General features: G+C 44.4%; 1 protein-coding gene across 2 annotated transcripts in view; it reads right to left on the minus strand.

Moving 5' to 3' along the window:
- Positions 1 to 24,814, minus strand: part of KIAA1257 (KIAA1257 ortholog) — an 86,040-nt gene that overhangs the window by 40,060 nt on the left and 21,166 nt on the right. For both annotated transcript variants that reach the window (XM_010354648.2, XM_030942710.1), the window contains 5 exons: positions 22,767 to 22,907; positions 21,683 to 21,770; positions 20,514 to 20,638; positions 15,625 to 15,771; positions 10,777 to 10,961 (listed from right to left, as the gene is read on the minus strand). In XM_010354648.2, coding sequence (XP_010352950.2) covers positions 10,777 to 10,961; positions 15,625 to 15,771; positions 20,514 to 20,638; positions 21,683 to 21,770; positions 22,767 to 22,907 — 686 coding nt within the window. The remainder of the gene's footprint in view (positions 1 to 10,776; positions 10,962 to 15,624; positions 15,772 to 20,513; positions 20,639 to 21,682; positions 21,771 to 22,766; positions 22,908 to 24,814) is intronic.

The following is a 24,814-nucleotide window of genomic DNA, read 5'->3' on the forward strand; positions in this document are numbered from 1 at the left end:
TAGATATTGATAAACTGATTCTAAAATTTGTATAGAGGAGCCAAGAAACTGGAAGAGCTAAAACAATGTTGAAAAAGAAAACTAAAGTTGGAGGAACCACTTCACCCATTTTTATGACTTACTACAAAGCTACTATAAGCAAGACAGTGTCGTGTTGCTGAAAGGACAGACACAGACCCACGGATCAGAAAAGAGAATCCAGAAACAGATCCACACAAGTATGGCTAATCTATGTTTATCAAAAGTGCAAAAGAAAGAGAACTTCAATGTAAACCTCACACCATATAAAAAATTCGTTCAAAATTGATCAAAGGCTGGGGGCTCACACCTGTAATCTCAGCACTTTGGGAGGCTGCCGCAGGACTGCTTGAGGCCAGGAGGTTTGAGGCTTCAACGAGCTACAACTGCACCACTGCACACCAGCCTGGGCAACAAACGAGACTCTGTCTCAAAAAAGAAAAAATTGATCAAAGCTATATAAATGTAAACTATAAAACTATTAAAGCATTGAGAAGAAAATGGAAAAAAAATCCTTGTGACCAGGGGTTAGGCAAAGAGTTCTTAGATGTGACACAGAAACACATGCATACATGAAAAAAATGTGTAATTTGGACTTCATCAACATTAAAAATTTTGCTCTGCAAAAGACACTGTAAAGAGAATGAAAAGATGTGCTTGTCACAGATTGGGTTAAAAATAAAAGAGAACGAAAAGACAAACTATGGACTGGGAGAAAATATTAGCAAATAATACATCCAACAAAGGACTTAAATCCAGAATGTGTGTGTGAACACATATTTATTATCTATATATATATGTTTTTGGTGAGACAGGGTCTCACTCTGTTGCCCTGGCTGGAGTGAGGTGGTACAGTCATGGCTCACTGCAGCTCCAACCTCCCTGGGCTAAGCTGATCCTCCCACCTCAGCCTCCCTAGTAGCTGGGACTCCAAGTGTGTGCTACTATGCCCCACTATTTTTTTTTTTTTTTTTTTTTTTTTTTTGTAGAGACAGGGTTTTACCATGTTGCCCATGCTGGTCTTGAACTCCTGAGCTCAAGTGATCCTCCTGCCTCAGCCTCCCAAATTGCTAGGATAACAGGTGTGAGCCACTGTGCCCATCCTGGAATTTTCTTTCTTTTTTTTTTTTTTCCTGAGACAGGATATCGCTCCATTGCCTAGGCTAGAGTACAGTGGCTCAATCTCAGCTCACTGCAACCCCACCTCCCTGGTTCAAGCAATTCTCCTGCCTCAGCCTCCTGAGTAGCTGGGATTACAGGTGCCCGCCACCACGCCTGGCTAATTTTTGTGTTTTTAGTAGAGATGGGGTTTCACCATGTTGGCCAGGCTGGTCTTGAACTCCTGACCTCAAGAGATCCGCCTGCCTCAGCCTCCCAAAGTGCTAGGATTACAGGCGTGAGCCACCGTGCCCAGCCTAGAATATATATTTTTTAAAATTCCCAAAACTCAGCAGTAAGACAGTAAACAACCCAACTGAAAAATGAGCAAAAACTCGAGCAGAAATTTCACCAAATGGGATGTAAAATGGCAAATAAACACACCAAAAGATGCTCAACATCATTATCCATCAGGGAACTACAAATTAAAACCATGACGTGATAACAATACAAACTTCTTAGAATGGCTAAAATTAAAATACTGACAATACCACATTCTGGAGAGGGTAGGGAGCAACGAGAACCCTTGTTCACTGCTGGTGAGAATGTGGAGTGATCTAGCCACACTGGAAAACGGTGGGCAGTTTTTTATAGTCAGCCATATACTTAACATATAGCTGAACAATTTCATTTGTTGGCATTTATCCTAAAGAACTGAAAACTTATATTCCTGTAAAAACATGTGTACACTGTTTTTAAGCAGCTCTATTACCAAAAACTAGAAGCAACCTAAATGTGCTTTGATGAGTGCACAAACTGTGGTACATCCTTGTGATGGAATACTACTCAGCAATGAAAAGGAAAGACCTACCGATAGACACAACCACTTGGCTGAATCTGAAAGGCATTACCGTGAGTGGAGAGGCCATGTACATTTTTACCTGCTGAATCAAAGGTTACAGCTGCATGATGCTGCAAAACACACAGCCCCATTTATATGACGTTCTTCCAGAGTTAAAACTATAGTCATAAAGAACACATCAGTGGCTGTCAGAGGCTATGCATATGGAGCAAAAGTGATTATGAAGGGCGAGTACAAAGGAGGGGTCTGGGGTGACAGAACTGTATCCTAACTGTGGTGGTGATAATATTGATCTATACATGATTTTATTTTTATTTTTCTGAGACAGAGTTTCTCTCTCATCGCTCAGGCTGGAGTGCAATGGCATGATCTTGGCTCACTGCAACCTCTGCCTCCCAGGCTCAAGCAATTCTCCTGCTTCAGCCTCCTGAGAAGCTGGGATCACAGGCACACGCCACCATGCCCAGCTAATTTTTGTATTTTTAGTAGAGACGTGGTTTCCACCATGTTGGCCAGGCTAGTCTCAAACTCCTGACCTCAAATGATCCACCTGCCTCAGCCTCCCAAAATGCTGGGATTACAGGTGTGAGTCACCGCACCTGGCCTGATCTATACATAATTTTAAATTTATAGACCTATACACCAAAAGATAAACATCAATTTTACTGCAGAAAAAATTGTTTTAAAATAATAACAGAGGGTCTCTGGAATAGGGGATAGCTGAGGGCATCTGAGCCATTCCCAAACAGGGAGATTAGGTGACGAAATGCTCACTGCTTAGTGCAAATTCCCAGCTCCAGGGAGATTAGGTGACGAAATGCTCACTGCTTAGTGCAAATTCCCAGCTCCTTTCTGTCTGTGGGCATTCAGAATGCAGCAGGCTAGACTTTGACCCCCCAGGCAGGGAACTAGGAAAGCCCTGTAGATACTGATCCAGGGGTTCCCACCAACTCCCCACTCAGATCACCCGATGGTGAAGCTCAAAGCTGAGAAGCCCACTGTGTACCCAAAGCTCACCTTTTAGGTCTGTGCTCTCTCAGCCATGAGCAACGGGCCAGGGGATTAACAGACAGTGAAGGAAAACATGTGACATGGAAGGTGGAGTGAAACAAACATGAAGATCAACGTAAAGGAAGTGGACTACACATGTGATGACAGTGCCCATGAAGCATGCTGGAAGTGCTGTGACCCAGGCCCCCGAGACCTTCAAGTTCAGTGATCTGCTAGAACTCACAGAAACTCAGCAGGGGCGCAGCGCACTTGTGTTTGTGATTTATTACAGCAAAAGACACAAAGCAATCAACAAAGGGGGCAGGCACAAGCTGCCGAAGCCCTCTCCCAGGGGATACACACAGGGCGCTCAGCTCAACTCCTCCACGATGCAGTGCAACAACGTGTGAAACGCTGTCCACTGGGGAAGCCCACGAGGGACTCAGTGTCTAGAGCTTTTGCTGAGGCCTGGTCACACAGCATCCCCTGCCTAGCATGTATGAAAATCTCAGCCTCCCATTTGTTTGTGTCCTCTTTTATTTCGTTGAGCAGTGATATGTCGTTCTCCTTGAAGAAGTCTTTCACATCCCTTGTAAGTTGGATTCCTAGGTATTTTATTCTCTTTGAAGCAGTTGTGAATAGGAGTTCACTCATGATTTGGCTCTCTGTCTGTTATTGGTGTATAGGAATGCTTGTGATTTTTGCATATTGATTTTGTATCCTGCAAACTATCGCAAGAACAGAATACCAAACACCTCATGTTCTCACTCATAGGTGGGAATTGAACAATGAGAACACCTAGACACAGGAAAGGGAACATCACACACTGGGGCCTGTTGTGGGGTGGGGGGAGGGGGGAGGGATAGCATTAGGAAATATACCTAATGTAAATGACAAGTTAATGGGTGCAGCACACCAACATGGCACATGTATACATATGTAACAAACCTGCACATTGTGCATGTACCCTAGAACTTAAAGTATAATAAATAAATAAACAGAAGAAAAAAAAAGAAAATCTCAGCCTCCCAAAGGGAAAGCAGGTGTTCAGCACAAACAATACTGTTTGCAAAAGCCATTTAGGCACAGTGAGCCATTCTTGACGGGGAGTGCGGGGAAGCCTCTCAAAATGCAAGTTCCCATATGCCAACCTGGGTCAACTCTGCAAACAGGACTTTTTAAGGATGGTATTCTCAGGCCCACTCTGTTCACTCTTTTCTGAACATTTCCTAGAAAAAGGATCAATTAGGAGAGAAAGAACAATAAAAACAAGTAGAAGATAGCTGGGCGTGGTGCCAGGTACCTGTAATCCCAGCTGCTCGGGAAGCTGAGGCAGGAGAATTGCTTGAACCTGGGAGGCGGAGGTTGCAGTGAGCTGAGATCACGCCACTGTACTCCAGCCTGGGCGACACAGCAAGACTCCATCTTAAGAAAAAAAAAAGAAAAAAAGGGAAGCCCAGGAGAGTCAGCATCTAGATAACAGAGTCCCAAAAAGAGTGGGGGAGAAAATGAAGAAATAATCAATGAAATAATTTAAGACAATTTCCCAGTGCTGAAGGACGTGGGCTTCTAGGTTGAAATGGCCCACTGAATCCCCAGCTTCATGGGTAAAAATACACTTACAGAGTTCCTGTTCTGGATCAAGATGGAACAGACACACTTCTAGTTCTACTGAGTACAGCTTTAAAACTCTGCAGGTTGTATATAAAAAAACATACAAAGACTTTGAAAAGTACAGAAAAGGTGTTAAGGGAACATGGGACCCTGGGTCTTCTATGTGCCTCATATATGCTGGACTGGGTGCTGGAGAAGGTAGTATCCAGAAATACCAGTGAGAGTAGGCAGAAAAATCCCCAAGAAAAGTCTGCTCTCTCCAGATCAAAGACCAAAAAAGGAACAATCCAGCAGAACAGGAAACTTTCAGGCAAATAACTTCCTTACTCCAGACACACCATGGAAAAAATCATGCCCCACCCCAGAAACAAAGGCTGCATGGGAAGCCTGGACTTCTACCCTCACTGACTTTAACTCGGTGCTCCTTGCCTCACTGGGGTGGTGTCAGAAAAGACCTGGTGGGGAGCCAGGACTTTCCCCAACACTCAATGGAAATGAAGCCTCCCATCATGGGTCAGTGAAGTCCACAAGAGCAGTAACAAGATATCCCTACCCACAGGGTACAGTGACCAAGTGGGGAACCTGGAGTCTCATGTGGCAGTATTGAGATGGTATCTCTCTCATCTTCCCTTCCACAGGCCTGCTACACAGGCAATTTGGTGTTGGAGAAGGCCTGCTACACATACAATTTTTTTCTTTCTTTCTTTTCTTCTCCCCTTCTCCTTCTTCCTCTTCCTCCTCCTCCTCCTCCTCCTCCTCCTCCTCCTCCTCCTCCTCCTCTTCTTCTTCTTCTTCTTCTTCTTCTTTTTTTTTGAAAGACAGGGTCTCTGTCATCCAGGCTGGAGTGCAATGGTGCAATCATAGCTCACTGCAGCCTCAGCCTCCCAGGCTCAAGCCATCCTCCCACCCCAGCCTCCTGAATAGCTGGACTACAGGTGTATGCCACCACATCCAGCTAGTTAAAAAAAAAATATTAAGAAGGGGTCACAGTGTGTTGCCCAGGCTGGTCTTAAACTCCTGGGCTCAAGTGATTCTCCAGCGCCCAGCTTAAACATAAGATTTAAATAAGATCCAGTCTCATGATGTAATACTCAATATATTCCAAGATACAATTTTTAAAAAATCACTTGTCATACCAGAAAAATCAACTTGAATGGGAAAAACCAATGAACCAATGAAAAAACTTGAGATGACACAGATCTTGGAATTATGTGACAAGGAATTTGAAGCAGTAATGAACACGCTTGAAACAAATGAAAAAAATAGTTTCTCAGCAAAGAAACAGGAGATATAAAGAATAACCAAGGTGTGGTGGTGCATGCCTTTAGTCCCAGCTGCTCAGGAGGCTGAAGTGGCAGGGTCACTTGAGCTCAGGAGTTCAAGTCTGCAGTGAACCATGACAGTGCCATTGTACTCCAGCCTGGGTGACAGAACAAGATAAGACCCCATCTCTTAAAAAGAAAGTAAACAGGCTGGGTGCGGTGGCTCACACCTGTAAACCCAGCACTTTGGGAGGCCAAGGTGGGTGGATCGCGAGGTCAGGAGATCAAGACCAGCCTGGCCAAGATAGTGAAACCCCGTTATCTACTAAAAATACAAAAATTAGCCAGGCATGTTGACGAGTGCCTGTAATCCCAGCTACTTGGGAGGCTGAGGCAGAGAACTGCTTGAACCCGGGAGGCGGAGGTTGCAGTGGGCCAAGATGGCACCATTGCACTGGGTGACAGAGTGAGACTCCAACTCAAAAACAAACAAATAAACAAACAAAAAATAAATGGAAATCTTAGAACTGAAAAATACAATAACTGCAATTAAAAACTCAATGGATTCAACAGCAGGATGGAATGTACAGAGGAAAGAATCTGTAAACCTGAAGATAAAACTATAGAAATTACCCAATCTGGGCTGGGCACAGTGGCTTATGCCTGTAATCCCAGCACTTTGAGAGGCCAAGGCAAGTGGATCATGAGGTCAGGAGATCAAGACCATCCTGGCTAACATGGTGAAACCCCATCTCTACTGAAAATACAAAAAAATTAGCCGGGCATGGTGGCGGGCGCCTGTAGTCCCAGCTACTCTGGAGGCTGAGGCAGGAGAATGGCGTGAACCTGGAAGGCAGAGCTTGCAGTGAGCTGAGATTGTGCCACTGCACTCCAGCCTGGGCGACAGATGAAGACTCCGTCTCAAGACAAAAAGAAAAAAAGAAATTACCCAATCTGAACAACACAGTGGAAAAAAGACACAAAAACCAAAATCAGAACTTCAGGACCCTGTGGGACTAAAACAAAATGTCATTGGAGTTTCAGGAGGAAAGGAGACAAAAGGTGGTGCTGAAAAGTATTCCAATAAATAATGACTAAAATTTTCTCAAAATTGGCAAAATACATAAGCCTATAGATTCAAAGAGCTGAGAGAACCCCAAATAGGAGAAACACAAAGAAATCCACACCAAGACATGTCATAGTCAAACTTCTGTAAATTAATGGCAGAGAAAGAAAATCTTGAAAGCTGCAAGAGCTAAATGCCATCTTACCTATAGGGAATAAAAGCAATTTGAATGACAGCAGATTTCCCATCAGAAACTGTAGTGGTAAGAAGAAAGTGGTATAACATTTTTCAAGTGTTAAAAAAAAAAATCCGGCCAGGTGCAGTGGCTCACACCTGTAACCCCAGCACTTTGGGAGGCTGAGGTACATGGATCACCTGAGGTCAGGAGTTTAAGACTAGCCTGGCTGACATGGTGAAATCCCATCTCTACTAAAAATACAAAACTTAGCCAGGCATGGTAGTGTGTGCCTATAATCCCAGCTACTCAGGAGGCTGAGGCAGGAGAATCACTTGAACCAGGGAGGCGGAGGTTGCAGTGGGTCAATATCACGCCACTGCACTCCAGCCTGGGTGACAGAGCCAGACTCTGTCTCAAAAGAAAAAAAAAAAATCAACCCCATTCTATACCAATTCTATATCCAGTGAAACTATACTTCCAGAATGAAGGAAAAATAAAAACACCCTGAGTCAAAGAACAACTAAAAGAATTTGTTTTCAGCAGATTTATCCTACAAGAAAGGCTAAAGGAAGTTCTTGAAACAGAAAGGAAATGACAAAAGAAGAAGTCTTGCAACATTAAAAAGGAAGAAAGGATAATGAAATAAGTAGAACCGCAGGTAAACATATACACTTCCCTTCAACCCTTGAGTTTTCTAGGTTATGTTTGACAGTTGAAGCAAAAAGTATAACATCATCTCATGTGGTTATCAATCTATGTAGAGGAAATATTTAGGAAAACTAAAGGGGTTTGAAGGGAGGTTAAGTTTCTATATTTCACTCAAACTGGTGAAATATTGATACCAATAGATTGTGAAAAGTTATGTATGCATAATATAATACCCAGAGTGCCACTAAAAATCTATACCAAGAGATATAAATTCAAAAATACTACAGATAAATCAAAATGGAATTCTAAGAATTGGTCAAGTAACCCACAAGAAAGCAGGAATAAAAACCATGAGAAACGGCCGGGCGCGGTGGCTCAAGCCTGTAATCCCAGCACTTTGGGAGGCCGAGACGGGCGGATCACGAGGTCAGGAGATCGAGACCATCCTGGCTAACATGGTGAAACCCCGTCTCTACTAAAAATACAAAAAACTAGCCGGGCGACCTGGCGGGCGCCTGTAGTCCCAGCTACTCGGGAGGCTGAGGCAGGAGAATGGCGGGAACCCGGGAGGCGGAGCTTGCAGTGAGCTGAGATCCGGCCACTGCACTCCAGCCTGGGCGCCAGAGCGAGACTCCGTCTCAAAAAAAAAAAAAAAAAAAAAAAAAAAAAAAAAAAAAAACCATGAGAAACAAAAAAACAGAAGGAACAGACAGAAAACAAAAATTAAAATGGTAGACTTAAGCTCTAATATATCAACATTTACTCTAAATATAATGGTCTAAATATGTCAATTAAAAGGCAGAGTAAAAAAAGAAACATGACCAAACTACATGCAAGGGCATTACGCTGGAGTGGGGGAGAAGGCCAGTCTCAAAAGGTCACATGCTGGATGTTTTCATTTATATAACCACGCCAGTTTCCTACGAAGCGCCATAAACTGGGGGGGCTTAGAATGACAGAAATTTATTGTCTCCCTGTTCTAAGGGCTAGAAGTCAGAAATTAAGCTGTTGGCAGGGCCACGTTTCCTCGGAAGGTGCTCGAGAAGGTCCTTCCTTGCCTCTTCCAGCTTCTGGTGGCCCCAGATGTCCCCTGGCATGTGGCAGCATCCACTTTCCACGTGGCGTTCTCCGTGTGTCACTTTGCATAGTCTTCCCTCTATGTGTGTCTGTCTCTGGGTCCACTTTCCCCCTTTTCATAAGGATACCCTAATGACCTCATTTCAACTTGATCACCTCTGCAAAGACCATCTTTCCAAATAAGACCACATTCTGAGATACTGGGCGTTAGGAGTTCAACATACAATTTTTTGGGGGGGACACAATTCAATCCTTAACAATAACATTTTCAAATTGACAAAAGTATAGAGATAGAGAGCAAATTAGTGGTTAGGGATGCTGGGTATTAGGGGGTTGTTGTGACTATAAAAGGGTAGCGTGAAGGAGATCTTTGTGACAATAGATTATTTCTACATCTCAAGTGCTGTGACAGTTACATACATGTACAATAAAATGGCACAGACCTATATACACATTAGACCAATGTCAATGTGCTGATTTTGATATTGTGCTATAGTTATGAAACACCTAATTACTGAGGAAATTGGGTAAAGGATACATGGGACCTCTCTGTACTGTCTTTGCAACTTTCTGTGAATCTATATTTTAAAGTAAAAGTATGACATATGTACATGGACATACTCACACTAAGACACACAATTAAGCAGTTTCAGAAGACAAAAAGGGCTGGTACTGTGTCTCACACCTGTAATCCTAGCACTTTGGGAGGCTAAGGCAGGAGGATCACTTGATCCCAGGAGTTCAGGACCAGCCTGGGCAACATGGCAAAACCCTGTCTCTACAAAAAATACAAAAATTAGCTGGGTGTGGTGGTGTGCACCTGCAGTCTCAGCTACTAGGGAGGCTGGGGCAGGAGGATCACCTGAGCTCAGGAGGTTGAGGCTGCAGTAAGCTATGATTGCACCACTGCACTCCAGAGAGGGCAGTGGAGTGAGACCCTGTCTCAAAAAAAAATTTTTTTTTAAAGGAGACAAGGCTGGGCGCAGTGGCTGACGCCTGTAATCCCAACACTTTGGGAGGCCAAGGCGGGTGGATCACCTGAGGTCGGGAGTTCGAGACCAGATTGACCAACATGGAGAAACCCTGTCTCTACTAAAAATACAAAATTAGCCGGGCGTGGTGGTGCATGCCTGTAATCCCAGCTACTCAGGAGGTTGAGGCAGAAGAATTGCTTGAACCCAGGAGGCGGAGGTTGCAGTGAGCTGAGATTGTGCCCTTGCACTCCAGCCTGGGCAACAAGAGTGAAATTCTGCCTCAAATAAATAAATAAAATAAAAAAGGAGACAAAAAAGATTTTATGAGCACTTGGAGAAACAAAAAACAGGTCAAATACAAAGGTTCAACTTGTATGAAAATAAAAGATGATAGAACAATGCCTTCAAAACTCTGAAGGCAAATGATTTTTAGCCTAGAATTCTATACACATCCAAACTACCAGTCATGTGTAAGGATAAAAAAAGGTAGAAAAAATATATCTGCAGACATATGAGATCTCAAAAATAAATCTCCCATTGACCTTTCCTCGAGAAGCTACTAGAGGATGCACTCCAGCAAAACCAGACAGCAAATAAAGGGAGAGAATTCAGGAGACAGGAATTCAACCAGGAGAGGGAACAAAGAACTCACAGAATAAACAGCAGTACTGAACCTGGTTGGTTAACAATGAGCGAGCATCCTGCTGGTAACTGCCACGGGAACAGCGAAGCCTGGGGGCTCCTGAAGGGAGGCTCACGACCTGCATTTGAAGAGCACCTGCAGCGTAGTAAGAGACCTCAGGATTGGTCACACCTAATCCCAGGAACCCCATCTCTTTTGTATCTCACTGTGGGATCCTAAATAGTAAAATGCAGGTGATAACCACATTTCTCATTTGGGGCCATCGGGAGGACTAGTGATGGCATATGACGGGCAGGTGGGTAGAAGGGGAGGAGCTCTAAACTCCATGCGTCCAGCTCATTCTTACCTCTAGTTCCTGAATGGGCACAGGCTGTGATGGAAGGCAGGAAGCACACTTGATCTTTATGGTCAGGGGATTTAAATCCTGCTTTTGCTCCTCAGTCATGATTGGAACTTCTGTTTTTAAAGTCAAAAGGCAATCTAAAATGTTGGCAGACTTCTCACTGCCACGACTCATGACAGTTTGCCATCCTGGGGGGAAATACACCCAGCATTAGACCTTTCCTCATGACAGCCCCGAGACAAGCACAGAAGGATCAAGCAACCTGAGATGAGCCAATGATAAAATCACAACCCAAAAGGGAAAACTTTAATTAAAAAAATAAAGAATCGGGAAACACCCATGGGCAGCATGTTTCTGTGCTAGTTTCTCAAACTGAGGTCCTGTAAATTCTCTAGAATTGAATGTGTGTGACTTAATCTTGATGACATCTGTTAATAAGTAATACAAGCATTTCCTGAATCATCTGGGACACAACAGGAACACCTACGTGTGGGTGCCACTCCCAGACAGTCTGATTTCATTGGTCTGGGGTGTGGCCTCCACAATGGGAGGTTTAATAGCTCTCCAGGTAACTTGAGAACCAGCGTTCTAGACCTGTTGTGCTATCCACTATGGTAGCTATGGGCCATAGGTAGCTACTTGAATTGTAAATAATTAAAATTAAATAAAATATAAAATGCACTTCCTTCTCCACACAAGCCACATTCCAAATGCCCAGTACCCTCATATGGCTATGGGCTCCTGTATGGGTCAGCAGAGAGCCTGGCCATTGCTGCAGGAAGGCTATTAGATGGAGGGCTCCGGGCAGTTCTCCCATCAAGGACATATCATGCCAGTGTGTACATTTGGTACTCAGTGGGTTGCTTCACTTGTTGTGATCTGATGAGGAAAATACAGATATTGATGTAGAACACAACTGGCACATCTGAGCCAAATACAAGCATGCACACCTCCCACCAGGATGGTTTTCCACTAGTGCGCCTCATGAAAAGGGTGGGTGAATGGAGCCATTGCAAGGCATATAGGTAGCTGTCAGAATACTTTTTCTTTTTTCTTTTTCTTTTTTTTTTGTTTTTGAGGAGGAGTCTCGCTCTGTCGCCCAGGCTGAGCACACCTGGCCCGTGACTTGTTTTAGAAGCGCCTACTCTTTCTGAATGTGAGTGACGTGGCTTTTACATGCCCTAGAAATACATTTACAGGCATGTTGAAAGGAATAGACTGATCTTTTTGAGCACCATCTCATACATCATCTTTCTTAATCTTTTAACCCCAAGGAAGGATGTATCTATCCCCATTTTGCAGATGAAATTGAGCCTCGGAGACTCTAGCTTATCACATGACAAAGAGTCAGATCTGGGATTCAAACCCAGGTCAATCCTGCCTCCAAAACTTGAGGGTTTTTTTTTTTATTTTGTTTTTTCCCTACCTAGTACATCTCTGACTGGTGAAATACATGGATCCCTTTTATAGAAAAAGCATTCTGGGCCAGGCGCGGTGGCTCACGCCTATAATCCCAGCACTTTGGGAAGCCAAGGGGGGGGCGGATCACTTGAGGTCAGGAGTTCGAGACCAGCCTGACCAAAATGGAGAAACCCTGTCTCTACTAAAAATACAAAATCAGCCAGACATGGTAGCGCATGCCTGAAATCCCAGCTACTTGGGAGGCTGAGGCAGGAGAATTGCTTGAATCCGGGAGACGGAGGTTGCAGTGAGCTGAGATCATACCATTGCACTCCAGCCTGGGCAACAAGAGTGAAACTCCATCTCAAAAAAAAAAAAAGACTACTCAAGGTAGAAGGAATCCCCAGTGCAAAAATAAAAATTTTAAAAAGTGCTCAAACCATCAGAGTCAGTGAGACATGTACCAGAATAGAATTCCAGGCTGGGGGCTCACAGCCTCCATAGTGCCAACAGTTGGGGCAGGCCATTCTTTGCTCAGGGGACAGTCCTATACATTGTGGCATGTTTAACAGTATCTTACTAGATGCCAGTGGCATCCCACTCTCAGTCGTGACAACCAAAATGCCTCCACACGCTGCCAAATGTCCCTAGCAGACACAAGTCCCCTGAGTTAAGAGCCCTGGTCGAGTAAGAGTGGAACAGTGCAAGGGAATGTTTGTGCTCCTGCTACAGCCAGTCCCAACATGCGCTAATGTCATTTCATCCTTAACCTTGTCTGGCTGCTGTCATCGCCACATTACAGATGGGGAAACTGAGGCCCAGAGTTCTGACGCGATCATCCAAGGTCTCTTAGCCAATATGTTGTGGAACCAGCATCCAAACCAGTTCTGCGGGGCTAAGTGGGGCCCCTCCGCTATGCAATACTATCCTTTTAAAATAAGAGTTCACTCCCAGACACTGAATCTTTCTAGAATCTTACTAGGTTAGTAGCCAACCAATATTTACTAATAAGGTATACATGATCTATGGCCTAATTTGAAATTGAAGATGATTACCAAAAATAATTATGCTGGGTTTACAATAAATAATCTTATGCTATTATTTTCTGGCAAAACCAGACATACAACTGGCCTGCTGAGCCGACTCGTGCTCTGTTGATGACCATAGGCTGTGTCAGAGTATAATGGAGCGGCCCACACACACGGCCTCGGGAGGCAGCTGCTGCCTCCACACCAGCACCCTCTGGACTGTGCTAAGCAGTTTACACACATCACCTCCTGTGATCCTTAAAACTACGCTCTGAGGTAGGAGTGATCACCCCCATTTCACAGAGGAGGAAAGTGAGACTCAGAGAAAGCAGGCAACTTGCTGGTAAGTGACTAAGCCATGATCAAAGTGTTTTTGTCACCAAAGCTCTTACATATGAACCCCTGCATTGTACAGCCATGACGGTACAGGTTAAAGAGAGGGGAGGCTAGGTCAGGCGCGGTAGCTTACGCCTGTAATCCTTGCACTTTGGGAGGCTGAGGCGGGCGGATCATGAGGTCAGGAGTTCAAGACCAGCCTGGCCAACATGGTGAAACCCCATCTCTACTAAAAATACAAAAATTAGCCTGGTGTGGTGGCATGTGCCTGTAATCCCAGCTACTCTGGAGGTTGAGGCAAGAGAATTGCTTAAACCTGGGGGGCAGAGGTTGTAGTGAGCCGAGATCACACCACTGCACTCCAGCCTGGGTGAGAGAGCAAGACTCCATCTCAAAAAAAAAAAAAAAAAGAGAGAGAGGAGACCATGTCCTGGCTTCATTCTGCTGGAAACAGTCACGCCAGGCAGGCCAAGACAGTTGAACTTCTCTTTCCTCTCACAGTAAAATCCAAAGTGGGGCAGGTCCCATGGTACACTCCCCTAGGACGGAGGAAGCAGCTAGCAAAGGCGTTCGCTCAAAGTCACTGTGTGCAACAGGTATGCTGGAGCGTCAGGCTGGAGAATGGGGCGGGGGAAGACGCTCTGTAAGTTTACTCTCTGGCACTGTTGCTTCTCAAGAAGGTTCTGATGCTACGAGAAAGTGAAGGTGGTCAGGAAGGACTAGCTGTAGGTGAAGTATGATTTTCAAAAAGTCATTTAAAACTGCAAACTGCCACATGCGGCAGCTCACACCTGTAATTCTAGAATGTTGAGAGCCTAAGGCAGAAGGATTACTTGTGTCCAGGAGTTTGAGACCAGCCTGGACAACATAGCAAGACCTTGTCTCTACAGAAAATACAAAATAATAATAATAATAATAATAATAATAGCCAGGTGCGGTAGTGTGCACCTGTAGTCTCAGCTATGCGGGCAACAGAGGCAGGAGGCTTGCTTCAGGCTGCAGTGAGCTATGATTGTGTCACACTCCAGCCTGGGTGAGAGAGCAAGACCCTATCTCAAAAAAAAAAAAAAGTGCAAACTGAAAAGTTAATAGCACTTTCTCACAATGAATTGACACCAACCCAAAAGCGCATGAGGAGGATGATGACTGGCACCTGTGTAAGTGAACTGGCGGCTCTGACTTATGGGGGTTTTGCCCCCTCCTCTATGAACACTGGTCCCAGTTCAGAAAAGACCAACGCACGCGCTTCTGCAGAGTAGCCAGGAGAGGGCGCACAAGACACGTAATGGCCAAAAAAATGAACAAAGTCTGAACTTTCTCTAAAAAGAAAAAAAAGAGGGGGAGCTCACCCCATATGACTCTTTTTTGGAACAAAGCAATATAATTTTACCAAAATATATGCTGAGATTTCCATCATCAAAACATATTGATATAATATTTAGTTAAGATTTGCCAATATGTGTAAAATCTAGTTCATAAATTGTGGTAGATCTTATAAAGCAAAAGAATTAAAACCCTGTTTGGCCACTGAGCTGTGCGGCCTTAGGAAAGTTACTTAACCTCTTTGAGTTCTTTTCCTCACTGAAAAAAATGGTAACAATGGTAACCAGCACAGCCACCACCACACCACAGGTTGGCTGAGTGGCTCAGAATTTGGTCTGAGAAGTGATGTGTCACACGGGAGGTGCCTGCACCCAGAGGGGCTCAGTCAGGGTTCCCTTTCCTCATTCCTTTTACTAGATGTTTTTGTAAAAATCTGTAGGAAAGCATTTATTAAAAGCAGCATCTTCTTAGCAAACACAATGATGACATTTAATATTCCCATAGGCTTCCTTGGAGTTTGGAATCAAATAGAGCTGGGTTCAAATCCAGACTTCACATTTCCTAGCTATGTGATCTCAGGCAATGTAGCTACCCTCTCTGGGTCTTCGTTTCCCCCTGTACTATGGAGCCAATTCCCCTGAGTTTCCTGAGGTGGCTGTGAGGATGAAATGAGGTGGCACACAGCAGGGCTGTCATTAGGAGCATCCGCTTATGGCCATTCTGGCAAGCTGGAGCTGCTGGGAACAGGGCAAGGAGTGGGTACCGGCAAGGAGAGGCATGACGGCCAGTTGGATGGAGAAAGCGCTCTGCTTCCTTAGGCCTGTCAGCGTGGGGTGTGCCTCTTCTTCTGCAGGGGGCTTCTTATGTCTCCTCTGGATTTTCTTTCTTCCCTCTGAATCTTTTCCTTTAACTGTGAAATCAAATAAAGGAGATAAGCATTAAGAGGAGACTGTATCTGAGCTGCCACATGTGGACCTGAACATGCTACAGAGATTTGGGAAGGTTCCGGAAGCTCCTAGAAGGCAGGGGTTGTTCTTTGTGTAACTGCCTCTTCCCAGCAACCAGAAGTGGTGGCTAAATATAGATGGCAGGCCCGTTGCCAGTTATATGTAGTAATAAGATAAGGGTCTCTCATTCCCCGCCTCTGCTAACTGAGAACACAGGCAGAAGAGGACTAAAGTCACCATGAAAATGATGCCATAACACACTCAAGGCTCCCTCCAGTCAGCTCTTAATCTCAGCACAGGGTGGAGGGTGGGCTTTTTTAAGAGACCCTGCTCTTAAACAAAAGCCCACAGTCTGAGCCTCAGTAACCTCACCTGTTATATGAGGGCAACAGCACCTGCCTTCTAGGGCACTGAAAAGAGGAAATTAGCAACGCTACATAAAACATTCAGCTCAGTGCCAAGCTCAGACCAGAAGGAAAAGGAGATGAGAACACATATAAATCTATGGTCATCAAGACTAATGGGACAGACGAGAAAGCCCAGGAACAGACCCAAACACATAGGGGAACCCAACAGATGCCAGAAGTGGCATTTCAAATCAGTGGGTAAGTTATATTGACTATCCATAGGGGAGCAAATTAAGTTACTGAACTATTTCATGGCATATACAAAATGAATTACAGACTAAGAGTATAAAACAAAAACTTCAAAATCATCAGAAGAGTATCTAGGAGACTATACTGACATCTGGAAGAAGAAGGATTTCTTTCTTTTCTTTTCTTTTCTTTTTTTTTTTTTGAGACGGAGTTTCACTCTGCTGCCCAGGCTGGAGTGCAACGGTGCAATCGAGGCTCATTGCAACCTCTGCCTCCCGGGTTCAAGCGATTCTCCTGCCTCAGGCTCCTGAGTAGCTAGGACCACAGGCATGTGCTACCACGCCCAGCTAATTTTTTATTTTTAGTAGAGATACGGTTTCAACCATGTTGGCCAGGCTACTCTCGAACTCCTGACCTCAGATGATCCATCTGCCTTGGCCTCCCAAAGTGCTGGGATTACAGGCTTGAGCCAATGCACCCAGCCTCTTTTTTCTTTTTTTTAAGAGATGATGTTTCGCCCGGGTGCGGTGGCTCACTCCTGTAAATCCGGCACTTTGGGAGGCTGAGGCAAGTGGATCACTTGAGGTCAGGATTTTGAGACCAGCCTGGCCAACATGGTGAATCCGGCACTTTGGGAGGCTGAAGCAAGTGGATCACCTGAGATCAGGATTTTGAGACCAGCCTGGCCAACATGGTGAAACCCCATCTTTACTAAAAATAAAAAATTAGCCAGGTATGGTGGCAGGCACCTGTAATCCCAACTACTTGGGAGGCTGAGTCAGGAGAATCACTTGAACCTGGGAGGCAGAGGTAGCAGTGAGCCCAGATCGTGCCACTGTACTCAAGCCTGGGCTACAAGAGAGAAACTCAGTCTTTGGGAAAAAAAAAAAAAAGAGAGAGAGAGAGAGAGATGGTGTTTCACTATGTTGCCAAAGCTGGCCATGAACTCTGGGCTCAAGTGATGATCCCCCTCAGCCTTGCAAGTAGCTTGGACTACAGGCGTGCACTACCATACCCAGCTAGGAAGGATTTCTTTAACATTCCTGAAAGTATAAACTGGAGAGGAATATTTAAATAATTGGTGTACAAAACAAGATACCATGAATCTAGTCAAAGGATAAGTTACATACCCCTGTCTGTGAGGGTTATCATGCATATAACTGGCAATGCACAATTATCCAGATGTAAACACAAAGCTAGCAGATCATAAGACAATTTTTTTAAACTAACAAAAAAATAAGCAAAGATATGAATAGGAAAATCATAGAAGAGTGTGACCAAATAAGCCTATGCAATGCTGCTCAGCCTCACCAGGAGTCAGGAACTAAACCATGTCTGTGCAGAGCAGCAGAGAACAGCAGTCCTTAGGACTGCGAGCAGTGGGGTAAAGAGATGCTGCCTGAGGTCAGGCCCAGTGGCTCACGTCTGTAATCCCAGCACTTTGGGAAGCTGAGGCGGGTGGATCACCTGAGGTTGGGAGTTCAAGACCAGTCTGGCCAACATGGAGAAACCCCATCTCTACTAAAAATACAAAATTAGCCAGGCGTGGTGGCACATGCCTATAATCCCAGCTACTTGGGAGGCTGAGGTAGGAGAATTGCTTGAACCTGGGAGGTGGAGGTTGTCGTGAGCTGAGATCACGCCATTGCACTCCAGCCTAGGCAACAAGAGCAAAACTCTGTCTCAAAAGAAAAAAAAAAAAGAGAGAGAGAGAGAGATGCTGCCTGGACAGTAAACTAGCAGCATCTAGCAATGGGGTCAAGGCTCACAGCCTGTGCCCCAGGGGTCCCACTGGGCCAATGCCCTGGACTCACATGTGTGCCCAAACACTCATCATGGCAGTGCTGGAACAAGAAATTGGAGACAACTCAGATCCCAGGCAGGGGGACTGTGTGCATGCAGGACGGTCCACCCATAACACATGGCAAAATGCTAACACCTAAATTGTGAATACGTAGTTGTTGCATTTTTGTGTGAACTTTCCAATCTTTATTTCAAAATAAAAGAATGGTTTAAAAACCTCATTGAATGCTTAAAGCACATTTTTAGAAAGAGTGACACTTTTAATCTGGAAAAGAAAAAAGTCAGGAGTTGAGAGGCGTTCACATGTGAAAGTGTGACTCAGTCTTTGTGGACCGTAAGAATAGGAATGAGTTTTCTTCAACTGTATCTCCAGCACCCAGCAGAGAGCCTGGCTCAAGCAGTCACTTCCCTCTGCAGCCTTCGACTGTTGCACTAGAACCAGGCCAGTGTCAGCAAACAACAGATTAACTGTTTGAGAGATGAGGAAATGATCTGTAGCAATGACAGCTAAAAGGACGTGAAATGGCCCATCCCAGGAGGCAGCAGTATACCCACTGGCTCTAGATTTTCCCACCTCACACTGGAAACACAACTTCTTAATGAGAAACTGGTGAGGGGATCTAGGCTGAGAATGAGGAAGTCGATTTAGTGGCTTCTGAGGGTTCAGATCTCTTGACAGTATGTGAATAACATTACATGCTTCTGCATGAGCGGGTCCCATGACATGGGATGCTGTGTTCTTCATTCCACCATAAGAGTAAATACTGGGCCGGGCGCAGTGGCTCACGCTTGTAATCCCAACACTTTGGGAAGCTGAGGCAGGCGGATCATTTGAGATCAGGAATTCGAGACCAGTCTGACCAACTTGGTGAAACCCCATCTCTACTAAAAATACAAAAATTAGGCCGGGCGCGGTGGCTCAAGCCTGTAATCCCAGCACTTTGGGAGGCGGAGACGGGCGGATCACAAGGTCAGGAGATCAAGACCATCCTGGCTAACACGGTGAAACCCCGTCTCTACTAAAAAATACAAAAAAACTAGCTGGGCAAGGTGAGGGGCGCCTGTAGTCCCAGCTAATTGGGAGGCTGAGGCAGGAGAATGGCGTGAACCCGGGAGGCGGAGCTTGCAGTGAGCTGAGATCCGGCCACTGCACTCCAGCCTGGGCGACAGAGCGAGACTCCGTCTCAAAAAAAAAAAAAAAAAAAAAAAAAAAAATTAGCTGGGTGTGGTGGTGGATGCCTGTAATCCCAGCTACTCAGGAGGCTGAGGCCGGAGAATTGCTTGAAGCCAGGAGGCAGAGGTTGCAGTGAGCCAAGATTGCACCATTGCACTCCAGCCTGGGCAATAGAGCCGGGCTCCCTCTCAAAAAAAAGAAAAGAAGGCCGGCCGCGGTGGCTCATACCTGTAATCCCAGCACTTTGGGAGGCTGAGGTGGGCAGATCACAATTTCGGAAGATCAATGTCATCCTGGCTAACACGCTGAAACCCCGTCTCTACTAAAAATACAAAAAAAAGTTAGCCGAACGTGGTGGCAGCCGCCTGTAGTCCCAGCTACGCGGGAGGCTGAGGCAGGAGAATGACGTGAACCCAGGAGGCGGAGCTTGTAGTGAGCCGATACTGGGCGACAGAGTGAGACTCTGTCTCAAAAAAAAAAAGAAAAGAAAAAGAGTAAATACTTTATCTTTCCAGGAGAGTTTTTACATAAACATGATTCTTTTATGCTTCCCCAACATACCGCATACCTACCCCTACCACAACATCTATCACATAGAATTGTAATTCTTTATTTGAAAGTCTCCATTAGATATTAGAGATTTTCATGTCCCCCATATGCACAACACCGTGGGTCAAAAATATTGGTGGAATGGAATGGATGATGAGGGTGAGTAAATGACATGAGAAGAAATGGAACAAATGGATGGATGGATAGAGATGGATGGATGGATGGATGGATGGAAATGGATGGATGGATGGATGAATGGATGGATGGATGGATGAATAAATGGAATGGGTGGGTAGACTGATGAATGGATGGGGATGGATGAATGAATGGATGGATGAATAGAGATGGATGGATAGATAGATGGGGATGGACAGATGGATGAATGGATGGATGGGGATGGATGGATGAATGGATGGTGAGGATGGGATGCGTAAGTTGAAAATGTATACAGTACTCTTTTACTTTTGAGAAACATTTCGTCAAATATGAAAGAATCTCATTGGCATATCCTGAATTTAAAATATTTCATAATTCTTCCAAGTCTAGTTATACTATAAAATTCCCAAATCCTATCCTAACTTACTTTGAGACCTTTGTCTGTCTAATATGTTTGTTAAGCTGCTAAGTGATTCACTCTCAATCAATTCTTTGATCTCCATCATGCTTGCTCCTGCCAAAGAAATGGTTGGTGTTCTTGAAACACTCCATCTAGAAAATTCACAAAGAGAAAAATGAATGAAGGTGAAAAAAAATCAGGGGCCAGATCTGAGAATCTATTTACTGATGGACCAAAGGAGAGCAGATTTTTTGAAAACCTTATAGTGCATTCCTCTAACCCAGTGCTTCTCAGTTTTCAATGTGCCTGTGAGTTACCTAGGGATTCTGTCAAATAAAATGAAGACTCTGGTTCAGTAAACCAGGGGCAGGCCTGAAATTCTCCATTTCTACCAAATTCCCAGTAATGCTGACACACTTGGTCTGCATTCAAGGTACTAACCAACTCAAAAATATAATGGAAAATAATATATTTTTATAAAAATAACCCAAACTATAAAACATCTAAGAATTCACTTATAGGAATTATCCACAACATGTATAGGCAGAACAAATGAACTCCATTAAAGGACATAAGGGAGGGTATGAATTGAATGAAAGGATATACCATGATCATGGATGAGATACCTTAACAATGTAAAAATGTCAATTCTTCCCAAAATAATCTATATATTCCATACAAAAACAATTTTTAAAAAAATCAAAATTGTTTAAAGACATGTTCTCTTGGTTCTTCTCATTCCATTTCCCAAAACCACCAGCTGGTCTTCCATTCTCTCCCTGGTCCCCATAGCATCCAAGGAGTCTCCTTCTCCAGAGCCTTCTCAGGCTACCAGAGGCCCTAAGAGCAACTGACCTCATGCAGGATGGTTGGAGACTCAGGAGTCTGAAGCTGTGGGTTGCAATTCTGGCTTAACCAGGAATTCTGGTTTATCACTTTGTGTAAATCATTTAATTACTCAGTCACCTTGTGTAGTTATTATGAGGATCAAATGAGATAAAATAATGCATGCAGAAAGTTTGATGTGCAACATGTACTCATAAACACAAGCTGCCCTTTCTCTGTTCCCTTAATTTAGCCTGGATTGCATGAGCTCCAATTTAACTGGATTTACTAAAAAACCTACCACGACTCATAGTAGGGCTAGCACAAGAGGAGCTCCATTCCCACCACCCAAAATATCGTTCAATCCTTACTGAACCGTGGAAGAATCATCTGTTTTGAGGGACTTCTCATATTCCTCACTGTTCTTGGAAGAATTTTCGGGCTCTGCTTGGTGAGAACCTGAAAACAGTAGAAAATATTTCTAAGCTTTTTGTTACATGCTAGTTCACTAAGAAATGAGGGCCCCGACCCATTTCTGTAATGTCAGTCTGTACGCAGAAGGCCTGGGATGTGGGAAGCACTCAGTCAAAAAGTTTGTTGTTAATAAGTGAGTAAATGAATAAACATAGACTAATATTTGATTATTTGGATAAATGGAGTCAAGAGGAGACCTCCAGTTCCTTACATAACAGCCCACAGAGAAAAAGAAGAAAGTCTATTATCTATTAAATGGTCCATTTCAGTCCTGTTTACATTAGAGAATAATGAAAACAGTCCCAAGTTCCCAATCATAGGGAATGGTTAGCAAATTGCAGTCTGCCCAGAAGATGAAATACGACATAGTCACCACACTACAATGTTACATAGATTGCTCCCTGTGATGAAATTGTTTTCCCTGTTTGTTTTATATTTTTATCTATTCACTGAATTTTCTAAAAATCACATACACAACTTCCACAGTCAGAGAAGTTTTTGGGACTGGGTGCAGTTGCTCACACCTATAATCTCAGCACTTTGGGGGCTGAGGTAGGTGGATCACTTGAGGTCAGGAGTTCAAGACCAGCCTGGCCAACATGGTGAGGCTGGTCTCTACTAAATGGTCTCTACTAAAAATACAAAAATTAGCTGGGTGTGGTGGTGGGTGCCTGTAATCCCAGCTACTCAGGAGGCTGAGGCAGGAGAATCACTTGAACCCAGGAGGCAGAGGTTGCAGTGAGCCAAATTGTGCCATTGTACTCCAGCCTGGGGGACAAGAGCAGAACTCAGAATCAGCAATGAAAAGTAAGCCACGCAGCAAGAGCAGTACAGCTGTGTGGCAGGATGAGCCCCACCCGCCTCCACTGCCAACACATGGGAGGGACGCCCATGCAGATGCACCACCCCAGCACACCACACGACCGCTTTCCCTGCCATCGCCTTGCACTCAGCTTATCCACTAAGGCCTTCTCCACTCACCTTGCAAAGACTTTGGGTGTTTTTCTACTTTTTCTTGTTTTCCTGGTGGATGTTCCTGGTTCGAGTCTTCTCTGATAATGTTGGCATTCTCAATGCCCTGTTCAGAGAATTTTCTCTGATTTAAAACCAAATGTCTCACTTCTAGAATGCAGGAGAAGAAAGGATCATTGACTTAATCAATCCAAAATATTTATTGAATAACTACTATGGGCATTTCTTGGAGACACTGGGGGTTTGGTTTCAGACTACACTAAAGTAAGTATCACAATAAAATGAGTCACACATTATCTTCCCAGTGCATATAAATTATGTTTATACCATACCGTAGTCTATTAAGTGTGCAACAGCATTGCATCTAAAAAAAAAAAAAGTACATACCTTAGTTTAAAAAATACCTTATTGAGCCAGGTACAGTGGCTCATGCCTGTAATCTCAGCACTTTGAGAGGATGAATTGGGAGAACTGCTTGAGCCCAAGAATTTGAAGCTGCAGGGAGCTGTGACTGCATGCACCACTGCAGTTCAGCCTGGGTAACACAGAGAGATTCTGTCTCTTAAGGAAAAAAAGAGAAAAAGAAAGGAGGGGAGGCAGAAAGGGAGGGAGGGAAGGGAGAAAGGAAGAAAAAGAGAGAGAGAAAATACTTTATTGCTAAAATATGTTACAGGCTGGGCACAATGGCTCATGCCTGTAATCCCAGCACTGTGGGAGACTGAGATAAGAGGATCGCTTGAGGCCAGGAGTTCAAGACAAGCCGAGGCAATATGGTGAAACCTTGTTTCTACAAAAAAGAAAAATAGCTGGGCATGGTGGCATGCACCTGTAATTCCAGCTATTCGGGAGGCTGAGGTGGGAGGGCTGCTTGATTCTAGGAGGTCAAGGCTGCAGTGAGCCATAATCACACCACTACACTGCTGCCTGGGGGACAGAGCAAGACCCTATCTCACACACACACACACACACACACACACACACAAAAGCTAACACTCATCTAAGCCTGCGGGTAATCATCTTTCTGCTGTGGGGGTCTTGCCTCGATGTTGACGGCTGCTCAGTGATCAGGGTGGTGGGTAATGAGGGCTGGGTTCACCTCACCATGAAGTTGGCTGCATTGATCGACTCTTTCTTTCATGAAAGGTTTCTCTGTAGCATATGAAGCTGTTTCACAGCATTTTTCCCACAGTAGAACTGCTTTCAAAATTGGAGTCAATCCTCTCAAACCCTGCCACTTCTTTATCAACTAAATGTGTGTACTACTCTAAATTCTCTGTTGTCATTTCAACAATGTTCACAGCCTCTTCACGAGGCGTAGATTCCATCTCATCTCAAGAAATCACTTTCTTTACTCATCCGTAAGAAGCAACTCCTTATCTGTTCAAATTTGATCATGAGATTGCAGCAATTCAGTCACATCCTCAGGCTCCACTTCTAATTCTAGTTCTCTTGCTATTTCCACAACATCTGCAGTGACTTGCTCCACTGAAGCCTTGAACCCTTCAGAGTCATCCATAAGGGCTGGAATCAACTTCTTCCAAACTCCTGTTAATGTTGATGTTTTTACCTCCTCCCATGAATCACAGATGTTTTAAAGACATCTAGAATGGTGAATCCTTTCTGGAAGGTTTTTCTTTTCTTTCCTTTTATTTTTATTTATTTATTTATTTATTTTTGAGATGGAGTCTCGCTCTGTTGCCCAGGCTGGAGCACAGTGGGGCAATCTTGGCTCACTGCAAGCTCTGCCTCCTGGGTTCATTCTCCTGCCTCAGCCTCCCAAGTAGCTGGGACTACAGGTGCGTGTGACCACGCTCAGCTATTTTTTTGTAGTTTTAGTAGAGACGGGGTTTCACCGTGTTAGTCAGGATGGTCTCGATCTCCTGACCTTGTGATCCACCCACATGGGGTTTCACCGTGTTAGTCAGGATGGTCTCGATCTCCTGACCTTGTGATCCACCCGCATGGGGTTTCACCGTGTTAGTCAGGATGGTCTCGATCTCCTGACCTTGTGATCCACCCGCACGGGGTTTCACCGTGTTAGTCAGGATGGTCTCGAT

Source organism: Rhinopithecus roxellana, chromosome 1 (genome assembly GCF_007565055.1).
Source record: "Rhinopithecus roxellana isolate Shanxi Qingling chromosome 1, ASM756505v1, whole genome shotgun sequence".
Lineage (NCBI taxonomy): Eukaryota > Metazoa > Chordata > Mammalia > Primates > Cercopithecidae > Rhinopithecus > Rhinopithecus roxellana.